At 46.8% G+C, this 21,293-nt stretch overlaps 1 protein-coding gene across 1 annotated transcript in view; it reads right to left on the bottom strand.

Moving 5' to 3' along the window:
- PDS5B (PDS5 cohesin associated factor B) overlaps positions 1-21,293 on the bottom strand; it is a 536,259-nt gene that overhangs the window by 160,447 nt on the left and 354,519 nt on the right. Inside the window, 1 exon segment of the mRNA XM_030200370.1 lies at positions 15,115-15,275. Coding sequence (XP_030056230.1) covers positions 15,115-15,275 — 161 coding nt within the window.

Raw genomic sequence — 21,293 nt, 5'->3', positions numbered from 1 at the left:
GGTGTATGGCTGTCAAATACTGGGTTTTCCTACATGTCTGTCATGAAAGCGAACATTTGGGTCGATATTCACGGAGGGCTTCTTTTACAAACATGTACTAGTGATTTCCGTGCAGCAAAATGCAAATAAATCCATAGGAACTGAATATGCTTCATCGCATTTGCTGTGCCTGGATAGCTAGTGTGGCTTTGTAAAAGGAGCCTAGAATGTTTCTCTTATTTTTAAGCATTTTACAGATTAAAAAAGCAATCAAATTATGGCCAAGAATATTAATTAAATTTTCTAAAACACAACATTTACAGGCGCTAAAATAAGGGTTTTAAAGCAAGCAGGAGATAGTATAAGTAGGCTCTATCAAGCTCTTCTCTGCCTGTGCTTACACTTCAAAAGGCTTATTCACCCGCTTAGATGTGTACCTTTTATTAATTTCCTTGAAACTTCTACCCCAAATAAAGTTACTCTACCTGAATTTAAGAGTATTTAATCAGCCTCCTTTTCTGCCTGCATCTCTCCCATGATTTCCCTTGTAAAGATAGTTTTATTTTTAAAAACGTCTTGAACTGGACTGCTTGCTCAGTAGCAGTGCTCTGCTCTGTTATGAATAGGGTCCCTGATTTGTGTGCTAAGTTGGGTTTTCCCTTCCTCAGGTAGGCTATGGCTAAGGGTGCTACAGTGCTCTATTCAGACATGCAGAGGAATCCCTGATTTACTTGCTAAGTTAGATCTTCTTCTCCTTAGGTAGGTTGGGGCTAAGGATGCTGCAGAAGTAATAATCAGAGATTCAGAGGGCCAGGGTAAATATCACTACTTAAAGGTGACACCTAGAGAATAAATTCAAGGCCCCAAAGCTCATGGCAAGAGAAACCACCAATGTGGAGGAACAAAAAAACCTTACGGAATATGCAGTTAATTTCTTCTAAATTTATGTTATATGACCTTGCTGTATCTTCCGCATGGGTTTCAAATGTGGCTGTTCCTGCTGATACAGCACTGCAAGTGTGACTTGTTTTTGTTCACTGGTTCTTTACCTATGTCACTGCGTTCAGTTCGCCCCTACTATTGAAATTTATTTTGAAACATTACCCACCCCCCCACCCCTGTTTACAAAATGAATGAGCAGTGTTGGCATTAGCATGGCTTTCTAAATTGGGGGGGGGGGGGGGTGTAAGGCTCTAACTGTGATGCCATAACTGGGTAATATTTTCTTTTAAACATTATCAAGCAAATGGCAGGTTGGTGTTCTGTGCAATTTATGTGTATAATATTGCACTGATGAGTGTATTCACACCTTTTTCATATATTTTGAAATATATTTTCAATTGTTAAGGAACAAGTGGCATGTCTAAAATTTTTAACTTTTTAATTTATTCCTTGTGAGGTTTCATCTCAAGTGATCCATAAAGCTTTAATTCACACCGCATGATATTTTCTCTTAAGGAACTCATAGTGCAATCACTATTCAGTATGAGTAGCATTATAAGGAGAACTGATTTAAGTATCTGTGCGTTTTTTCTTTTGATTTATTCATGACACCTCCCAGTCTAAAGGATTATCCAGCAGAGTTCTATCTATCTAAAATTAGACATTGCAATTTGCTTCCGTTATAGCTTCTACAGCCTATCATCTACAATCACTGCACCTCCTCTCTATGTAATTTGTCATTAATTTAACACATTTCAATTTCAGTTTTTAATAGTGTGAGGTAGCATAATATTCTGTGGTAGAACACTGGGTTTTCTTTGCTACATTTTTTGAAGTCACAATTATACTTACTACTTAATTGACACAGGAACTATTTTAGAATATAAAATTTGTAGCTGTACATTATTACAAGTATGCTATGTCCTTGATACATCAATAACCACTATCATTACATTGCTGCCAACTGCAGGATGTATCTCTGTTTTAACATTGAGGAAGAACATTCAGATTCTACTTGTAAAAGGTTAGCCACTTGTCACAATCTGTACTACTGTGTCCCCTAACAGCTCAGTTTCCAATGATAATGTGTGTGTGTATTCATTTTTATTGTGGCAATATTTATCTTTCTGGTGACAGATTTATGCCTGATATCTTCTCTCTCCACAAATGTATTTACACACATATATGTATGTGCATTATCTCACTTATCCTTATATGGTAAAATTATGTATAATCATACCTGATAATTTTCTTTCCATTAATCATAGCTGATCAATCCATAGACTGGTTGTGTCCATCTACCAGCAGGTGGAGATAGAGAGCAAACTTTTGCCTCCCTATATGTGGTCATGTGCTGCCGGAAACTCCTCAGTATGTCGATATCAAAGCTCCATCCGCAGGACTCAGCACTTAGAGAATTACACCCACGAAGGGACACTCTGCCCAGCTCACCACCGCCGAAACGGGGGAGGGGAATTAACCCAGCTCATCCCCACACAAGTGGGGGAGGGGAATCCGTCCAGCTCATCCCCGCGGAGCGGGGGAGGGACACCACACCCGCCGATGCGGGGGGATCTGGCTTATCCTGCAACCGCAACCGCGGGAGGAGCTGACTGACCCTAACACCGCCGAAGCGGGAGGGGTACAAAGCTGCCCTACAGCCGCACGAAGCGGGAGGGAGTGCCGGCAGAATTTTAAGTCTCAATCCAGCCCCGTAAAACGGAGGGGAGAGGAATGCAGCAGCTCACTGTAACACAAACTCGTCTTAACTCTTGAAGAATCCAAGTGAAAAAACTTGAACACGAAGTCTTTCTGAAGTAACTGAAGACTAAACTTGAACCTGAAATGCAACTAGAATAAAAACAGTACAGATATCTGGGAGGGGCTATGGATTGATCAGCTATGATTAATGGAAAGAAAATTATCAGGTATGATACATAATTTTACCTTCCATATCATCAAGCTGATCAATCCATAGACTGGTGGGATGTACCGAAGCAGTACTCACCCAGGGCGGGACATTGAAATCCCTGACCTCAACACTGAAGCTCCAAACCGGGCCTCCGCCCGTGCAGCCACAGTCAAACGGTAATGCTTGGAGAATGTATGAGCCGAAGCCCAAGTTGCCGCCTTGCATATCTCTTCCAAGGAGACGGAGCCGGCCTCTGCCATCGAGGCCGCCTGAGCTCTCGTGGAGTGAGCCTTCAGCTGGATAGGCGGCACCTTCCCCGCGGCCACATAAGCCGCTGCAATGGCTTCCTTGACCCATCTTGCCACTGTAGGCTTAGCAGCCTGCAGACCCTTACGAGGACCTGCAAACAGGACAAACAGATGATCCGATTTCCGGAAATCATTGGTCACTTCCAAGTATCTGATGATGACTCGTCTCACATCCAGATATTTAAGAGCAGAGTACTCCTCTGGGTAGTCCTCCCTACGAAAGGAAGGGAGACAGAGCTGCTGATTCACATGGAAGCGAGAAACAATCTTGGGCAGGAAGGAAGGCACTGTGCGAATAGTCACTCCTGCCTCAGTGAACTGCAGAAAAGGCTCTCGACATGAGAGCGCCTGGAGCTCGGAAACTCTTCTGGCTGAAGTGATAGCCACCAAAAAGACTGCTTTCAACGTCAGGTCTTTCAGAGATGCCCTCGACAAGGGTTCAAAAGGCGGCTTCTGCAATGCTCTTAGTACCAGGTTGAGATTCCACGCAGGCACCACTGAGTGCAGAGGAGGGCGCAGGTGATTAACTCCCTTGAGAAAGCGCACCACATCTGGCTGCGAAGCCAGGGAAGCACCCTTCAGGCGGCCCCTGAAGCAAGCCAGAGCCGCTACCTGGACTTTAAGGGAACTGAGCGACAGGCCTTTCTCCAGACCTTCTTGCAGGAACGCCAACACTGAAGAAATTGGAGCAGTGAAGGGAGAAAGTGAGCCTGCTTCACACCACGCTGCAAAGATACGCCAAACCCTGGCGTAAGCAGTAGAAGTAGAGCGCTTCCTCGCTCTCAGCATAGTGGCGATGACCCTGTCTGAGAAGCCCTTCTTCCTCAGACGCTGCCGCTCAATAGCCAGGCCGTAAGACCAAAGGGGGAGGGATCCTCCATCACCACGGGACCCTGATGTAACAGGCCCTGCTCCACTGACAGCCGCAGAGGATCGTCGACTGAGAGCCTGATCAAGTCCGCATACCAGGGACGCCTGGGCCAATCCGGACCCACCAGGATTACCCTGCCGGGATGCTTTGCCACCCGGTCTAGCACCCTGCCCAACATGGGCCAGGGCGGGAACACATAGAGAAGCTCTTGTGTCGGCCACTGTTGGAGAAGAGCATCTACTCCCAGGGATCGAGGGTCCCGTCCTCTGCTGAAAAAGCGCGGCACTTGGCAATTGGCCGATGACGCCATCAGATCTAGGCTCGGCTGGCCCCAGCGCTTCGTGATGTCCAAGAACGCCTGAGCAGATAGCTGCCACTCTCCGGGCTCCAAGGTATGGCGACTGAGAAAGTCCGCCTTGACATTCATGACTCCGGCAATGTGGGCCGCTGAAAGCTGCTCCAGGTTCACTTCCGCCCACTGGCAAAGATTCATAGCCTCCTTGGCTAGAGGGGCGCTCTTGGTACCTCCCTGGCGGTTGACATAGGCCACAGCCGTGGCATTGTCCGACAGGACCCGTACAGGCTTCAACACCAGTACCGGGATGAACTCCAAAAGCGCCAACCGAATGGCTCTGAGTTCCAGGAGGTTGATAGACCACTTTGCCTCTGCAGGAGACCAGAGCCCCTGCGCTGTCCTTCCCAAGCAGTGGGCTCCCCAGCCCGACAACGAGGCGTCCGTCGTGACGACAATCCACTCTGGGGTCACCAGAGGCATTCCCGCAGACAACTTGTCTGTCTGCATCCACCAGCTCAGCGCCTTGCGCACTGCTGGGTCCAAGGGAAGGCGCACAGCATAATCCTCCGACATCGGAGTCCAGCGCTGCAGCAAAGAGTGTTGAAGCGGTCTCATATGAGCCCTGGCCCAGGGCACAACTTCCATCGTGGCCGTCATAGAGCCCAACAGCTGCACATAGTCCCAAGCCCGAAGGGGAGAGGCTACTAGGAACTGGTCCACCTGAGCCTGAAGTTTGACAATCCGATTGTCTGGCAGGAACACTCTGCCCACTTGGGTGTCGAATCGAACTCCCAGGTACTCCAGGGACTGAGTCGGGCGCAGCTGGCTCTTCTCCCAGTTGATGATCCATCCCAGGGAGCTCAAAAGAGCAACTACCCGGTCCACAGCTTTGCCGCACTCTGCATAAGAGGGGGCTCGGATCAACCAGTCGTCCAGATAAGGATGGACTTGTACCCCTTCCTTTCGTAGGAAGGCCGCGATGACCACCATTACTTTGGAAAAGGTCCGCGGAGCAGTAGCCAACCCGAACGGGAGGGCTCTGAACTGGAAGTGTCGTCCCAGGACTGCAAAACGCAGAAAGCGTTGATGAGGAGGCCAGATGGGAATATGCAGGTACGCTTCCTTGATGTCCAAGGATGCCAGGAACTCTCCTGCCTTCACTGCCGCTATAACAGAGCGGAGAGTCTCCATGCGAAAGTGCCGCACTTTCAAGGCCCGATTGACCCCTTTGAGGTCGAGGATAGGCCGGACAGAACCTCCTTTCTTTGGTACCACAAAGTAAATGGAGTAACGTCCCTTGCCAAGCTGACTTTCTGGCACCGGAACGACCGCGCCCAGGCGGATCAGATTGTCCAAGGTCTGCTGCACTGCCACAGCTTTGACCGGAGACTTGCAGGGAGAGAGTACAAACCCGTCTTTTAAGGGTCGGCAGAACTCTAGTTTGTAGCCGTCTCTGATGACTTCCAGCACCCACGCGTCTGAAGTTATTGTGGTCCACTCGCCCAGAAACGAGGACAGCCGTCCTCCAATCTGCACTGGGGCGTGGACCAAGACCCCGTCATTGGGTACGAGACCCTGGGGGAGGACCGGAGGGAGCACCTCCGGGACAGCGGTCTCTGCGAAAGGAATGCTGCTTGGGGGAGAAAGTCCTCTTGAAGGAAGAGGGGGCAGAGCCCGACTTGCCCGGGCGGTACCGACGGGCTTCCTGCAACCGTCCTCTGAAGGTACCGGGACGAGTACTAGCCCGAGCCCTGACCTCTGGTAATTTCTTGCCCTTAGACGTGCCGAGATCGGTCACGATTTTGTCCAGCTCGACCCCAAAGAGCAGCTTGCCTTTAAAAGGCAACCTAGCCAGGCGGGATTTAGAGGCGTGGTCAGCAGACCAATGTTTCAGCCAAAGCCACCGCCGCGCAGAGATTGTCTGAGCCATGCCTTTCGCTGAGGCCCTCAAGACATCATACAGCAAGTCTGCCAAATAGGCTAAGCCCGATTCCAGGGCCGGCCAATCAGCCCTCAAGGAATGATCCGAGGGGGAAGCCCGCTGCACCATAGTCAGGCACGCCCTGGCCACATAGGAGCCGCAAACTGAGGCCTGCAAACTTAAAGCAGCCGCCTCAAAGGACGACCTTAAGGCCGCCTCCAATCTTCTGTCTTGGGCGTCCTTTAGGGCTGTGCCACCTTCCACCGGCAACGCCGTTTTCTTAGTCACCGCAGTGATTAAAGAATCCACGGTAGGCCACAGATAGGCCTCACGTTCACTCACAGCCAAAGGATAGAGGCGGGACATAGCCCTAGCCACTTTAAGGCTCGCTTCTGGGACATCCCATTGAGCCGAAATTAAGGTGTGCATGGCATCATGCACGTGGAAGGTTCTAGGCGGGCGCTTCGTCCCCAGCATAATGGCAGAGCCAACAGGGGCTGAGGGAGAGACGTCCTCCGGAGACGAAATCTTCAAAGTGTCCATGGCCTGTAACAACAGGTTGGGCAAATCCTCTGGGCTAAAAAGCCGCGCTGCAGAGGGGTCATCCGCTCCATCCGAGCGGGGATCCGTCTCCTCCAAGGAAGCCGCAAAGGACCGTTGGGAGACCTCAGACACGCTGCCCTCATCTACATCGGAGGAGACAAATTCCTCCAAGGCCTGGGAATCAACCCGAGGGCGTTTACCTCTGGGAACCTCAACCTCTTTACCAGACGAGGGAGCAGGGGCAGCGTTGTGCATGAGGAAGGCCTGATGCAGCAGCAAAACAAACTCGGGGGAGAAACCCCCCAGACTGTGCACTTCCGCAGTCTGGGCAACAGCCCTAGACGCACCCTCAACCGGCGCTCGCAATAGCGGGGGAGACAGGCTGCGCATCCAAAATGGCGTCCGGCGCGAAACTCCGCGAAGGAGCCGCGCGGGAAGAACGGCTCTTAACTTTAGCCGCTTCTGTGCCGTCGCCCAAATTAAGGGCGTTCATGGCATTAAAGTCTCCAACCTCAAGGGCGGCCCAAGAAGAAGCCGTCCGAGCCGCGTGGCCGGCCAAGATGGCGGAGGCGAGGAGCGGGGGATGGGCGTTTATGGCGGGAAAAACCGCCACGCCGGAGGAAGGACCGGGACATTCATCGGTCACGAAACTGTCACCCAACAAGGGCGAATCAGGCTTGAAGACCCCCGCATCCCCTCTAGAAGCGCTCAAGCGACCCGGGGAGCGACCCTTTGCGCCCTCGCCCTCCGACGCCATATGCCACGAGGAGAAGAATCGGGGGAACCCCCTGCCCGCTATAAAAGGTAAAAATTACCTGCTGTCCGCTCCGAGTTGTAACGACCTGGTGTCCCAGTGAGTAGCTGCAATAGACGCTTAAATAAACGTCGAAATAAACGCCTTTAAGGACGTTCAAAATTTTTTTTTTTTTTTTTTTAACGGAGCCAGCGGGAGGGGGGAGAAAAGGAGGGACCTGGCACCACCAGGTTTGCACTTGCTCAAAAGAGCCCTCAACCCCAGGCACTCAACAAAACCTAAAAATTAGGCTTGGAGGCCTAGCCAGAGCTGCTGCTGTGTGTGACCACCACCTGCTGAGATAGAGAACATACTGGGGAGTTTCCGGCAGCACATGACCACATATAGGGAGGCAAAAGTTTGCTCTCTATCTCCACCTGCTGGTAGATGGACACAACCAGTCTATGGATTGATCAGCTTGATGATATGGAAGTATGAATTCATTCATTCATTTATTACTAGGAAAAAAGGCCCTTTTCTGACACAAATGAAACGGGCGCTAGCAAGGTTTTCCTCGGAGTGTGTGTGTTTTACAGAGTGTGTGCGAGAGTGAATGTGTGAGAGTGAGACTGTGTGCGAGAGAGTGTGTGAGGGTGTGTGTGTGAAAATGAGAGTCTGTGCCAGGGCCCCCCCTCCAGTTTCAGGGTCCACCCGCCCCCCCTCCAAGTTCCAGGGTCCGCCCATCCCCCCTCCAAGTTCTAGGGTCGTTGCCCCCCCTCCCCCTCCAAGTTTCAGGGTCCGCCTGGCCCCCCTCCAAGTTCCAGGGTCCGCCCTCCCTCCCACCCACCCAGTTCCAGGGTCGTTGCCCCCCCTCCCCTCCAGCCACCCTGCGATGTTTAAGTGAAAAATTAGGGAGCTGTGAGTGAGTGAGTGTGTGTGTGTGTGTGTGTGTGTGTGTGTGTGTGTGAGAAAGTGTGTGTGCCAGGGGCCCCCTCCTCCCAGTTCCAGGGTCCGCACTCCCACCCACCCACTTCCAGGGTCATTGCCCCCCCTCTCCCCCTCCCTGTCCACTTCCAGGGTCAATGCCCCCCCTCTCCCCCTCCCTGTTTCAGGGTCACCCCCCCTCCCTCCCTCCCAGTTTCAGGGTCTGCCTGGCCCCCCTCCAAGTACCAGGGTCCGTCCTCCCACCCAACCAGTTCCAGGGTCCTTGCCTCCCTCTCTCCCTCCCTCCCAGTTCCAGGGTCGTTGCCCCCCCCCCCCCCCCCCCCAGCCACCCTGCGATGTTTAGTTGAAAAATTAGGGAGCTGTGTAGTGTAACAAAACGCACCTGCACCGTTGTAAAGCTGACTCCGTGGCTTCATTGAAGTGAAGGGTTCGTAAGGTTCGTCAGTCTGTCACCATCTCTCTCGGCCCCACCCTCGCGCCTCTGATAGGTCTGCCGCGAGGGTGGGGCCGAGAGAGATGGTGACCGAGTGACGAATCTGACGAACCTTATGAACCCTTCACTTCAGTGAAGCCACTGAGTCAGCTTCAGAACATTGGAGGTGCTTTTTATTATAGTAGAGATGCTGGAGTTCCATATCTTAGAAGCCTGGTAGGTACAACCTGAAGTATTTATAAGTGTTTTACACATTTTATATGTTATGCTAATTATTGCATTTATGTTTAGTATGTGTACATGTATTTATATCTTTAAGTCATTATATTTATGTATTGTTTACATCCAATTGCTTCAGATAGAAATTCCATTTTAGTACCACTGTCCACTTACACTGGTCAATTTTTAAGGCAAAGTAAATAAAATTCCATCATATTTGCGACCCCACACATCTTTTACATGTTTTGTCAAGCATCAATGAAGATTTGGATAGATTTATTTTGTTTACTCTAGATATGAACGCTCTCTACATGAATATTCCTCAAGAGAAAACATGCACTCATCTCCAATGTTACCACTGAGATTTGTGCCCCTAGCCTGCAATGCATTGAAAAACTTATTTTTCTTCACTTAGTGGAAGTTTATATACTTACGCATATCTGAATGGCTATTAAGAGTCAAATCTGCACCATCTATGAATCTGTATCTGGTCGTGTTTGATGAAGTATGAATTAGCAAAACTCCCTTTCCAGAAAAAAATTAATCTCTACCAAAAATATATCAAGAATATGTTCATTTTATGGAAATGATTTCTAGGGTGGTTGGAAATATTTCTCAAATTGTTAAATAATTACAGTGTAGGAAGAAAACAGCACAAAGGGCCTTCAAAGACTAGAGTAGACAATGAGGGGCATAATCGAACGAAAAAGTCTATCTCCATGGGTGTTTATCTCCGAGAACAGGTCCGTGAAGGGGCGGACCGAACCGTATTTTCGAAAAAAATAGACGTCCATGTTTTATTCGACAATTTGTGAGCTGGGCATTTTTGTTTTTCAGCGATAATGGAAAATGAAAGCGCCTAGCTCAAAAACGAATAAATCCAAGGCATTTGTTCGTGGGAGGGGCCAGGATTCGTAGTGCACTGGTCCCCCTCACATGCCAGGACACCAACCGGGCACCCTAGGGGGCACTTTTAAAAAAAAAAAAATAAAAGTTAAAGAGCTCCCAGGTGCATAGCACCCTTCCCTTGTGTGTTGAGGCCCCCAAATCCCCCTCAAAACCCACTGCCCACAAGTCTACACCATTACTATATCCCTAAGGGGTGAAGGGGGGCACCTACATGTGGGTACAGTGGGTTTGGGGGGGTTGGACGACTAAGCATTAAGCAGCACAATTGTAACAGGTGGGGGGGGGGGGGGATGGGCCTGGGTCCACCTGCCTGAAGTCCACTGCACCCCCTAACAACTGCTCCAGGGACCTGCATACTGCTGCCAGGGAGGTGGGTATGACATTTGAGGGTGAAAATAAAAAGTTGTGAAACATTTTTTGTGGTGGGAGGGGGTTAGTGACCACTGGGGGAGTCAGGGGAGGTCATCCCCGATTCCCTCCAGTGGTAATCTGGTCATTTAGGGCACCTTTTGGGGCCTTATTCGTGAAAAAACAGGGTCCAGGAAAAGTGCCCTAAATTCTAGCTACAAACGCATACTTTTTTTCCAATATCGGCGAAAGGCGCCCATCTCTGTTCGGGTGATAACCATGCCCCAGTCCCGCCTTCACCACGCCTCCGACACGCCCCCGTCAACTTTGAACGCTTCCGCGATGGAGTGCAGTTGAAAACGTCCAAGTTCGGCTTTCGATTATACCGCGTTATTCGGTTTTGTGAGATAAACGTCCATCTCCCGATTTAGGTCGGAACTTGGGCGTTTTTCTCGTTCGATTATAAGCAGGAATGGTTCTTTATTATCTACTTCAGTCTTGAAGGCCCTTTTGTGCTGTTTTCTACATAGTTTGTGCTATGTACTTTGTCCCTCTTGCGTTGTTAAATAATTACAGTGATATATAGAGATAAACTATAGGTATTATAAGGGAACTGGTTTCCTCACAAGTCTATACATATAAATATAGAAACACAGTTACAAATATGTAAGCATAGGAGTATCCTTTCTGGAGGAAAACGCCTTGAGAAGCACCTCTCTCGTATTTATAGCAGGATGAGGGCTAGGACTTCATCATCATCGGCGGCTAAAAACCTCCTTATTTTTAATATTTTTCAATCTATATAAATAAAAATGTAAATGTTCGTTTGTTCAAAATTTAAATCTCCAAAACTTCTTCACCGATTGCTTTCAAATTTGGACACAACGTTGCATTCGAATACGCGCATGTTTTTATATACCTACTATTATATAGATGTCACAGCTGTCGTACTCGCAGAGCGTAAGCAGTGCGACGAGTAATTGCAAATCAAACTGAGGAAGAACGGCCATCAGCGAACAAGCGAAACACACAAAGAACGGCTCAAATATGTGCCGAGGAAGCAGCAGAGCGACGTGCAGCCAGACTTGATGATGCACGGTTGCGAGCATGGCGATCGCGTTCTGCAGCTTCAGATCTGCTTCGTTCTCAACAGAATCAACACGACAAGCTGAGAGTGGCTTAAATCTCCAAAAGGTCTTCACCGATTGCTTTGAAATTTCGACAAAATGTTGCACTCGAATACGCGCGTGTTTTTATATACCTACAATTGCAAATCAAACTGAGGAAGAACGGGCATCAGCGAACGAGCGAAACAAAGAATGGCTCAAATACGTGTCGAGGAAACAGCACAGCGAAAAACATTGCTCGAGGCTCTTGATCGATCATTGCAAGATTTGCGTGGAAACATCAGACCATTTGAGAACACATTAATATTGCTTGCAGGAGATTTCAGGCAAACATTACCTGTAGTTCCTCGATCGACACCAGCGGACAAAATAAATGCTTGCCTAAAATACTCTACTTTGTGGCAACACGTAAAGACGTTAAACTTAACTACAAATATGTGTGTGAAGCTGCAAAATGATCAATCAGCTCAGATATTCTCACATCAATTGGTGAAAATTGGGAACGGAAAGGTGCCGGTTGATCTGACCTCAGGACGAATTTCATTGCCTCATAACTTCTGCAATTTAGTGACCTCAAAAGAATTGGTTGAAAAAGTATTTCCCAATATTCAAACCAATTATAAGAATCACGATTCGCTGAGTGAACAAGCTATTCTTGCAGCCAAGAACAAAGACGTCTACGAACTGAACATTATTATTCAGTCTAACATTCAAAGCGAGCCACTCACATACAAGTCCGTCAACACTGTTCTGGAAGCAGATGAAGCGCTTAATTATCCAACACACTTTTTCAATTCACTCGATCTGCCAGGGATGCCACCGCACGTACTGCAATTGAAAATCGGCATGCCAATTATCATGTTGCGAAATATCAACCAGCCAAAGCTTTGCAACTGCACGCGGCTTACAGTAAAAAAATTAATGAGCAATATCGTACAAGCAACAATCTTGACAGGACCTTTCAAAGGTGAACATGTCCTCATTCCTCGCATTCCTATGATTCCAACAGATATGCCATTTCAATTTAACAGATTGCAATTCCCAATTCGATTGGCGTTTGCAATCACCATCAACAAAGCTCAGGGCCAATCTTTAGAATTCACCCGTTTACATCTACACACGGATTGCTTCTCACATGGACAATTATATGTTGCATGTTCTACAGTCGGCAAACCAGACAATCTCTATCTCTGCACACACAATGGAACAAAAAATATTGTATACCCACAAGCATTGTGAAATTAAACATACTAGAAACGTGCGCTTCCTCTTTTCTTTCTTTTCCATTTAACCAGACTGAGCCACAGCAACACGTGGCCGGGTAGAGCTACTTTCTAAATAAATACACAGCACTGCCGTACAGTCATAGAAGGTTACTTAACTTAGGCAGGCGAACAGCCTTCTTCAACCAAGACCGTGATCAACAGGTCCCGTTTCGCGTTGGCTGCTTCAGAACCAACAGTCTTCAATAGATCAAGTCACCGGTCTTCAATGCTAAGTCTGTTCATTTTGCCGACGGACGGTTGCATGAAAATTACAGTGACCATATTAAGCAAATGTGGTAGCAGATAGTATATATAAGAGAAACATCAAAGCATTACTTTGACAGTCTGACAGAGTGGGAGGGTGGGGGTATGCATGGGGACATCAAAGCATTTCACAGATATTCTAACAGGATGGGTGTTGGTAGGTGAGAGGAGGGTAATAAACAGAGAAATACAACTTTATGGTTTATAATGGGTTAGAAAACCCAGATCCTTATTAAGTCCTGTCTGTTGGGTGTTAAAATATTCAATCATTCTTATTTCAAAGGTCTTACGTTTCTGTATTGTTTTAAAATTACCTTTCAGTATTCTTACTGTGAAATCACTGGTGCAGTGTTCTGGTCTTGTAAAGTGTTGACCCACAGGGGTGGGGGCTTGACTGGCACCGGCTATTTTCATGTGATGTCTGTGCAGATTGAATCTTGTCTTAAGCATCTGGCCTGTTTCTCCAATATAGCATCCCCTGGAAAGCAATCTCTATATATAAAAGGCACCTCCAACGTTCGAATGAAGCCTCAAGCCGGAAACTTGAGGCGGCCGAGATATCCGGGTTTGGCCATGAGTGTCTGCCCCGCCCTCGCATCACAACGTGATGACGTCGAGGGCGGAGTAAACACACTCAACGAATCAAGGAAGCCCATTGGTTAATCTCTGTTTCCACTCCCCAACACAGCCATCATTCCCATACACTGAAACCAAACAAAATCGCCACTGCAACCTGTCCCCCCGCCCACACTCCTGCAGCCGCTCGTTCCGCCGCACCCCCCTCTCCTCTCCAACTCTGGCCATGCAGCAGGACGATTACTACACACGAGTGGAACTGACCCAATCAACTACAATGTAAGCAAAGAGGCCCATTGGTTAATCTCTATTTCCACTCCCCAACACAGCCGTCATTCCCATACACTCAAAACCAAGCACACCTACGAGCTGCTGATACACTGTCGGTTTTTTTCCCTTCTTCCATCTGAAACACGTCTAAAGCTGTTTCTACTGGATAAACTGCGCCTTTACAGGTAAAGGACAAAAGGTTTTTGTTTTTGGTTTCTTACTGCACACCTTTTTCATTTGAAAGCTACACATCTGTACATATCAATATCACGAAATCTAAACTACATATCACTAAAACAGTTTATCCAGCCGTTCCCTGTCAATGTGTGTCACTGAAAGAGTATGAGGGAGCTCCAGCTGCCTGTGGGTCATGACAGGACTTAGCTGCTGTGCCCTGAAATTGGCAAAGACAAATCAAACTCGGATATACATATAAAGTCTCACATACCATGTAAAATGAGTTCATCTTGTTGGGCAGACTGGATGGACCGTACAGGTCTTTATCTGCCGTCATTTACCATGTTACCCTCCTATGTGTTTCACCAAGATAACAAGGAGCAGCAGCGAAATTTGAACCTGGTTTCCCTTGTTCTCAGCCCATTGCTTTTATTGTTACGGTCATCCTTCACACAGAAAACATATCTATATAGCTGGCATATAAACAAAACCAAACTACTGCAGGTTCTAATCTACTTGCAAGCTTTTTAAATGTAGAGATTTCAGAAAGAAGGCCTTGAATAGTAATGAATAGGCAGAATGTGGTGGGCCACTGGGGCCAAGGCCTGACCAATAATTTTCTCAAAAAAGAATCAGCAAGTAGAGTCTAGAGACACGACCAAAATGACCTTTTTGGTTAGAGGGGCAAAACAAATCATTCTGCTGTCCCTGAGGTAATGACAAATGAAAGCAAAGAACCCAATTATATAATAAATTTACCCCTTTCCCTATCACCAACGAAAAAATGGAGCAAAATCAAGATAATATAATGAACAAGAACTGAAACTGTTTCCCAACATCTTGTTCATATTTTTCTTGGCATGTTGACTTCAATCCCTCAAAATTTACTGCTTTCATAGCGTTCCAAACATTGCAGCTCATGTCATAACGAGCAGCCCTATTTTATTGTTGCAACCTTTTCTCCCAACAGAACCAAGATTCATATATGCTACATCATCCAAAAGCACTGATAATTTAATAAACCCAACTAAGAGAACTGGAGACTACAACACAGTAATAAAACACTCAACAACTTACGAACGGATGTGTGGGAAGTCCTCTTCAATTTTGTGTCCTGTGTTTTTGAATATTTGTAGTGCAGCCTCAGCTACCTTTTCATCATCCATTTTCAGACAAGCTAGAAGAGACTCAAAGGTTTCTGCCGAATGGAATGACATGGGATGTGTGAAAGAGAGTACCTATGAGGAAATAAACATAATTATCACCCAAGAATCACTGTACTTGCTGTGACAATCCAAAATAGAAATAGAAGCTAGACAGGAGCTGGACGGTAATATCTTTTTTATTGGAGAAACTAAATATATTTGAGACAGATTGATTTGATTAAATAATTCATACAATCTAATCTTAGAACAACAAAAAGAATGGCACTAACTTTCTCTCTGAACCTAAAATTGTGTGTATCTATATATTTATATTGAAACTAGCCGTTAAGCCCGTTAAAACGGGTGAGATTTTTGTTTTTAACATTGTAGTGGAACAGCCGAAGAAAAAATGAGTCGGATGTCCAGCATTTCTTCTCTCTCCCTTCCGATCCATGTGCATCTCCTTCCTCTGTGTTCCCTCCCCTTCATCCATGTCCAGAATGTCTTCTGTCTCCCCTCCATCCATGTGCATCTCCTTCCTGTCTTTCCTTCCCTCCCCTCCATCCATACTCAATTCTCCTCTCTCCCTGCCCTCCCCTCCATCCATCCATGTGCAGCAACCCTCTTCTCTCCCTTGACCTGCCCTCCCCCTCCATGTGCAGCAACCCTCTTCTCTCCCCTGACCTCCCCTCCATGCACCCATGCCCAGCAATCCTCCTCTCTCCCCTGCCCTCCCATGTCCAGCAACCGTCCTCTCTCCCCCCTGTCCTCCCATGTTCAGCAACCGGTCTCTCTCCCCTTCCATCCCCTCCCCTCCAACCAGCCATGTCCAGCAACCTTCCTCTCCCCTCACCTCCCCCCCCCCCCCCCGTGTCCATCAACTCTCCTCTGCTTTTGTTATAGGAGTCTTCTCGTCAGCTCACTTCCAGCGCAGCGTTCCTTCCCCTCTCTGTTCCGTCCTCTGACGTCCTCTTTAACATCAGCAAAATTCGCCCTCTCCTCTCTGAACACATCACCCGAACTCTCGTCCACGCTCTCATTACCTCTCGCCTTAACTACTGCAACTTACTCCTCACCGGACTCCCACTTAGCCATCTATCCCCCCTTCAATCTGTTCAGAACTATGCCGCACGTCTTATATTCCGCCAGAACCGTTATACTCATATCACCCCTCTCCTTAGGTCACTTCACTGGCTTCCAATCACATACCGTATTCAGGTCAAGCTCCTCCTTCTTACCTACAAATGCACTCAGTCTGCTGCCCCTCGCTACCCTCATCTCCCCTTACGTTCCCGCCCGAAACCTCCGCTCACAAGACAAATCCCTCCTCTCAGTGCCCTTCTCCACCACAGCCAACTCCAGGCTCCGCTCATTCTGCCTCCCCTCACCCTATGCTTGGAACCACCTTCCTGAGCCCTTACGCCAAGCCCCCTCCCTACCCATATTCAAGTCTTTGCTGAAAGCCCACCTCTTCAGTGCTGCTTTCGGCACCTCTTACCTTTCAGGAAATCCAGACTGCCCCAATTTGACAGCCCCTATCGGACTGACTGTTCACTTGTCCTTTAGATTGTAAACTCTTTGAGCAGGGATTGTCTTTCTATGTTAAACTGTACAGCGCTGCGTAACCCTAGTAGCGCTTTAGAAATGTTAAGTAGTAGTAGTAGTTAGATACACACACACAGTGATGTGAAAATTTTCCCCCTCCTGATTTCCCCTATTAATGCACGCATGCCACACTGAATGGTTTCTAATCCTTAAACAAAATGTAGTATTATATAAAGGGAACATGAGTAAACATATCACAGTTTTTAAATTACTTCATTTATTTAAGGAACAAAGTTAGTCAAAACCCATACTAATTATGTGAAAAAGTATCTGCTCCCCTTAATCAATCAACAGACCAAAATTAACTGATAATTAAATCAGCTAATTCAACAGAGCCAGGCTTGATTACATCCAGTTCTGTTGAATCTAACCCTCACCATGAGAGTGATATACTCACCACAAAGTTTCTACAAGAACATTATGCCACAGTCAAAGGAAATTCCAAAAAAAGATGAGAAAAATTTTTCAAGAACATCAGTCTGGAAAGGGTCACAAAACCATTTCTAAAGCTCCAGCACTCCACTGAACTCCAAATGAAGATGACTTGGAACCAGGGCCAGTCTTAGCAATTAAGGGGCCCAGTGCAGACTAGTTCAGTGGGGCCCCCCGTCCCACCTAACCCCGTCCCTAGTTAGCAAGATTTGTTTTAAACATTTTTTTTATTTCAAAAAAAGACAAATCAAGCAAAACTTGTACAGAAAAACTAATTTGAATAAGCACAATGATATAATTTGAAACCTTTAGGTTTAAAAAGCAAAATTGTGTGCATATGAGGACTGGATAAATACATTAAAACAAATCCACTTAATATATAATACTTGTTAGCAATACTGAAACAGTGATTGAATATTCACATAGCAAACAGCCTGAGCCAACAGACTTATTTTCCACTGAACATAATTAACTTTGTATGAACTTGGCTGCTAGTAGTGTGCTGAACTGGACAATGTTGGCACATTTAGACTGATTCTGGACAGTTCTTCACAAACAAAACCCTTCCCTCATTAATCAATACCTTCTCTGTGGAGGAGTGGCCTAGTGGTTAGGGTAGTGGACTTTAGTCCTTGGGAACTGAGTTCGATTCCCACTTCAGGCACAGGCAGCTCCTTGTGACTCTGGGCAAGTCACTTAACCCTCCATTGCCCCATGTAAGCCGCATTGAGGCTGCCATGAGTGGGAAAGCGCGGGGTACAAATGTAACAAAAATAAAAAAAAATTCCACAAAGCAAAAGGAGCAAGTTCCCACGTGCCATCTTTTCTTTTACATAGTTAACATAGTAAATGACGGCAAATAAAGACATGTATGGTCCATCCAGTCTGCCCAACAAGATAAACTCATTTTAGACGGTATGTGATACTTTATATGTATACCCGAGTTTGATTTGTCCTTGCCATTCTCAGGGCACAGACCGTAGAAGTCTGCCCAGTACTGTTCTTGTACTAAGTTCTGAAGCTAACGTTGAAGCCCCTTAAAATTTACACTCCAGCCCATCCCTATCTATTCAGTCACGATCAGGGCGTAGACCGTTGAAGTCTGCCCAGCTCCCGTTTTGTTTCCCAATTACCGGCGTCGCCACCCAATCTCCACTAAGATTCCGCTGAACCTTTCCTTCTAAACAGGATTCCTTTGTGTTTATCCCACGCATGTTTCAATTCCATTACCGTTTTCATCTCCACCACCTCCCGCAGGAGGGCACTGCACATATCTACCACCCTCTCCGTAAAAAAATACTTCCTGACATTACTCCTGAGTCTGCCCCCTTCAATCTCAATTCATGTCCTCTAGTTCTACCGCCTTCCTGTCTCCGAAAAAGGTTAATTTGCGGATTAATACCTTTCAAATATTTCAACGTCTGTATCATGTCACCCCAGTTTCTCCTTTCCTCCAAGGTATACACGTTCAGGTCAGCAAGTCTCTCCTCTTACGGTTTGCAACGTAAATCCCATATCATTTTTGTAGCTTTTCTTTGCACCGCTTCCAGTCTTTTCACATCTTTAGCAAGATACGGCCTCCAAAACTGAACACAATACTCCAAGTGGGGCCTCACCAACAACTTGTAAAGGTGCATCAACACCTCCTTTATTCTGCTGGTTATGCCCCTCTCTATGCAGCCTAGCATCCTTCTGGCCACGGCCGTCGTAGGCACAGGAAAAAAAAAAAGATTTTAAATGCTCCCAGGTTTCAATCTAATTCATGTTTAATGTGGGATAAAATGCCATAAATAAGTAAATAAATAGAAACTCTGAATGTTGAAAATCTGATTCTCATGTCATCTGTTTAGTGGCTCTTTACTAGGAGAAAAAAAAAAGTTCTGTACGAATATAATAGTATTAGGGTGTCCCTTTAACTAGCCCCTCCAAATAACACACTGATTACGATTTATAACAAATTAGTACTCTACTTATTATATCTCCTCTTTGTACAATCCGTATGCACAAGCCGGGATGTTTGAAAATCTAAGTGAGATTAAACAAAAATTCCACCAACAATAAAGAAAGAATGTACATACAGCAGCTTGAGTGCACAGGGATCCGGCTGCTCGAGAAGGGGAAACATATATTACCTTGATTTTTATTTTTATTATATCATCCTCCCCTCCCATTCACCTATTCCAGACCTCCTCCCCACTCCCTGAGCCACAGGGTGCCCTCCCGGCACATACCTGAAGTCACCCTGGTGGTCTAGTGGAGTCTTCAGAGCAGACAAGATCCCCAGTGTTTCCTGTCCGCTGGCAGCGATGACCCTCTTGATGCAGCATCTTCTTTAAAATGGCTGCTGAGACTTCTAACAGCAGCCTCACAAGACTTCATTGGAGCGACGTGGACGCAAGAGGGTCAGCACCGCGTCAGCACCAGGCAGGAAAGACTGGGGATCTTTTCTGCCCTGAAGAATCCACTAGACCACTAGGGTGGCTTCGGGTATGTGCTGGGAGGGTACCCTGCAGCTTGGGGGAGGAGAAGCAAAGTAGTCAGATCGCAGCAATAACAGGGAGCAGGAGGGAGCACCATGGGCCCCTGGAAGGGCAAAGCGACTGCCCCTGCTTGGAACAGTGGTTAATCTTCCCAGGAGTAGCCAGCCTGCCAAAATTACTCTGTGTGCAGCAACAACTCATCTTGGAAGTTACAAAACATCTCAGATCATACAAAGACCTACAGACCTCTCTAGCTCATTGAAACACAGAAAAATGTAGGCAGATAAAGACCATATGGCCTATCCAGTTTGCCTATCCATGCCATCTACTCTCCCTTTTACTCCCTTAGAAATCCTATGTACTTGTCCCAAACTCTTTTGAATTCAGATACTGTTTTCATCTCCATCACTTCCACCAAGAGGCCATTCCTCGAATTCACACTTTTTCATGAAGAAGTATTTTCTCAGGTTACTTCTGAGTTTATTCCCCCTCCCCCTCTTTCAATTGAAAGAGAATTGCCTCTTGTGTACTTATGCCATGTAGGTATTTAAATGCCTCTATATCATATCTCCCCTCTCCCGCCCTTCTTTCAGAGTATACATATTGAGATCTTTAAGTCTGTCCTCATATGATGAAGACCACTGACCATTTTAGCAGCCACCCTCTGGACTGACCTAGAGATGGGAATAACTAGTGAGGTAATTAAATTCGCCGATGACACAAAATTATTCAGGGTCGTCAAGTCGCAGGAGGAATGTGAACGATTACAGGAGGACCTTGCGAGACTGGGAGAATGGGCGTGCAAGTGGCAGATGAAGTTCAATGTTGACAAGTGCAAAGTGATGCATGTGGGTAAGAGGAACCCGAATTATAGCTACGTCTTGCAAGGTTCCGCGTTAGGAGTTACGGATCAAGAAAGGGATCTGGGTGTCGTCGTCGATGATACGCTGAAACCTTCTGCTCAATGTGCTGCTGCGGCTAGGAAAGCGAATAGAATGTTGGGTGTTATTAGGAAGGGTATGGAGTCCAGGTGTGCGGATGTTATAATGCCGTTGTATCGCTCCATTGTGCGACCGCACCTGGAGTATTGTGTTCAGTACTGGTCTCCGTATCTCAAAAAAGATATAGTAGAATTGGAAAAGGTACAGCGAAGGGCGACGAAAATGATAGTGGGGATGGGACAACTTTCCTATGAAGAGAGGCTGAGAAGGCTAGGGCTTTTCAGCTTGGAGAAGAGACGGCTGAGGGGAGATATGATAGAAGTGTATAAAATAATGAGTGGAATGGATCGGGTGGATGTGAAGCGACTGTTCACGCTATCCAAAAATACTAGGACTAGAGGGCATGAGTTGAAGCTACAGTGTGGTAAATTTAAAATGAATCGGAGAAAATTTTTCTTCACCCAACGTGTAATTAGACTCTGGAATTCGTTGCCGGAGAACGTGGTACGGGCGGTTAGCTTGACGGAGTTTAAAAAGGGGTTAGATAGATTCCTAAAGGACAAGTCCATAGACCGCTATTAAATGGACTTGGAAAAATTCCGCATTTTTAGGTATAACTTGTCTGGAATGTTTTTACGTTTGGGGAGCGTGCC

Source organism: Microcaecilia unicolor, chromosome 4 (assembly GCF_901765095.1).
Source record: "Microcaecilia unicolor chromosome 4, aMicUni1.1, whole genome shotgun sequence".
Lineage (NCBI taxonomy): Eukaryota > Metazoa > Chordata > Amphibia > Gymnophiona > Siphonopidae > Microcaecilia > Microcaecilia unicolor.
The sequence above is the reverse complement of the archived record's forward strand: the minus strand, read 5'-3'. Positions and strand labels throughout refer to the sequence as shown.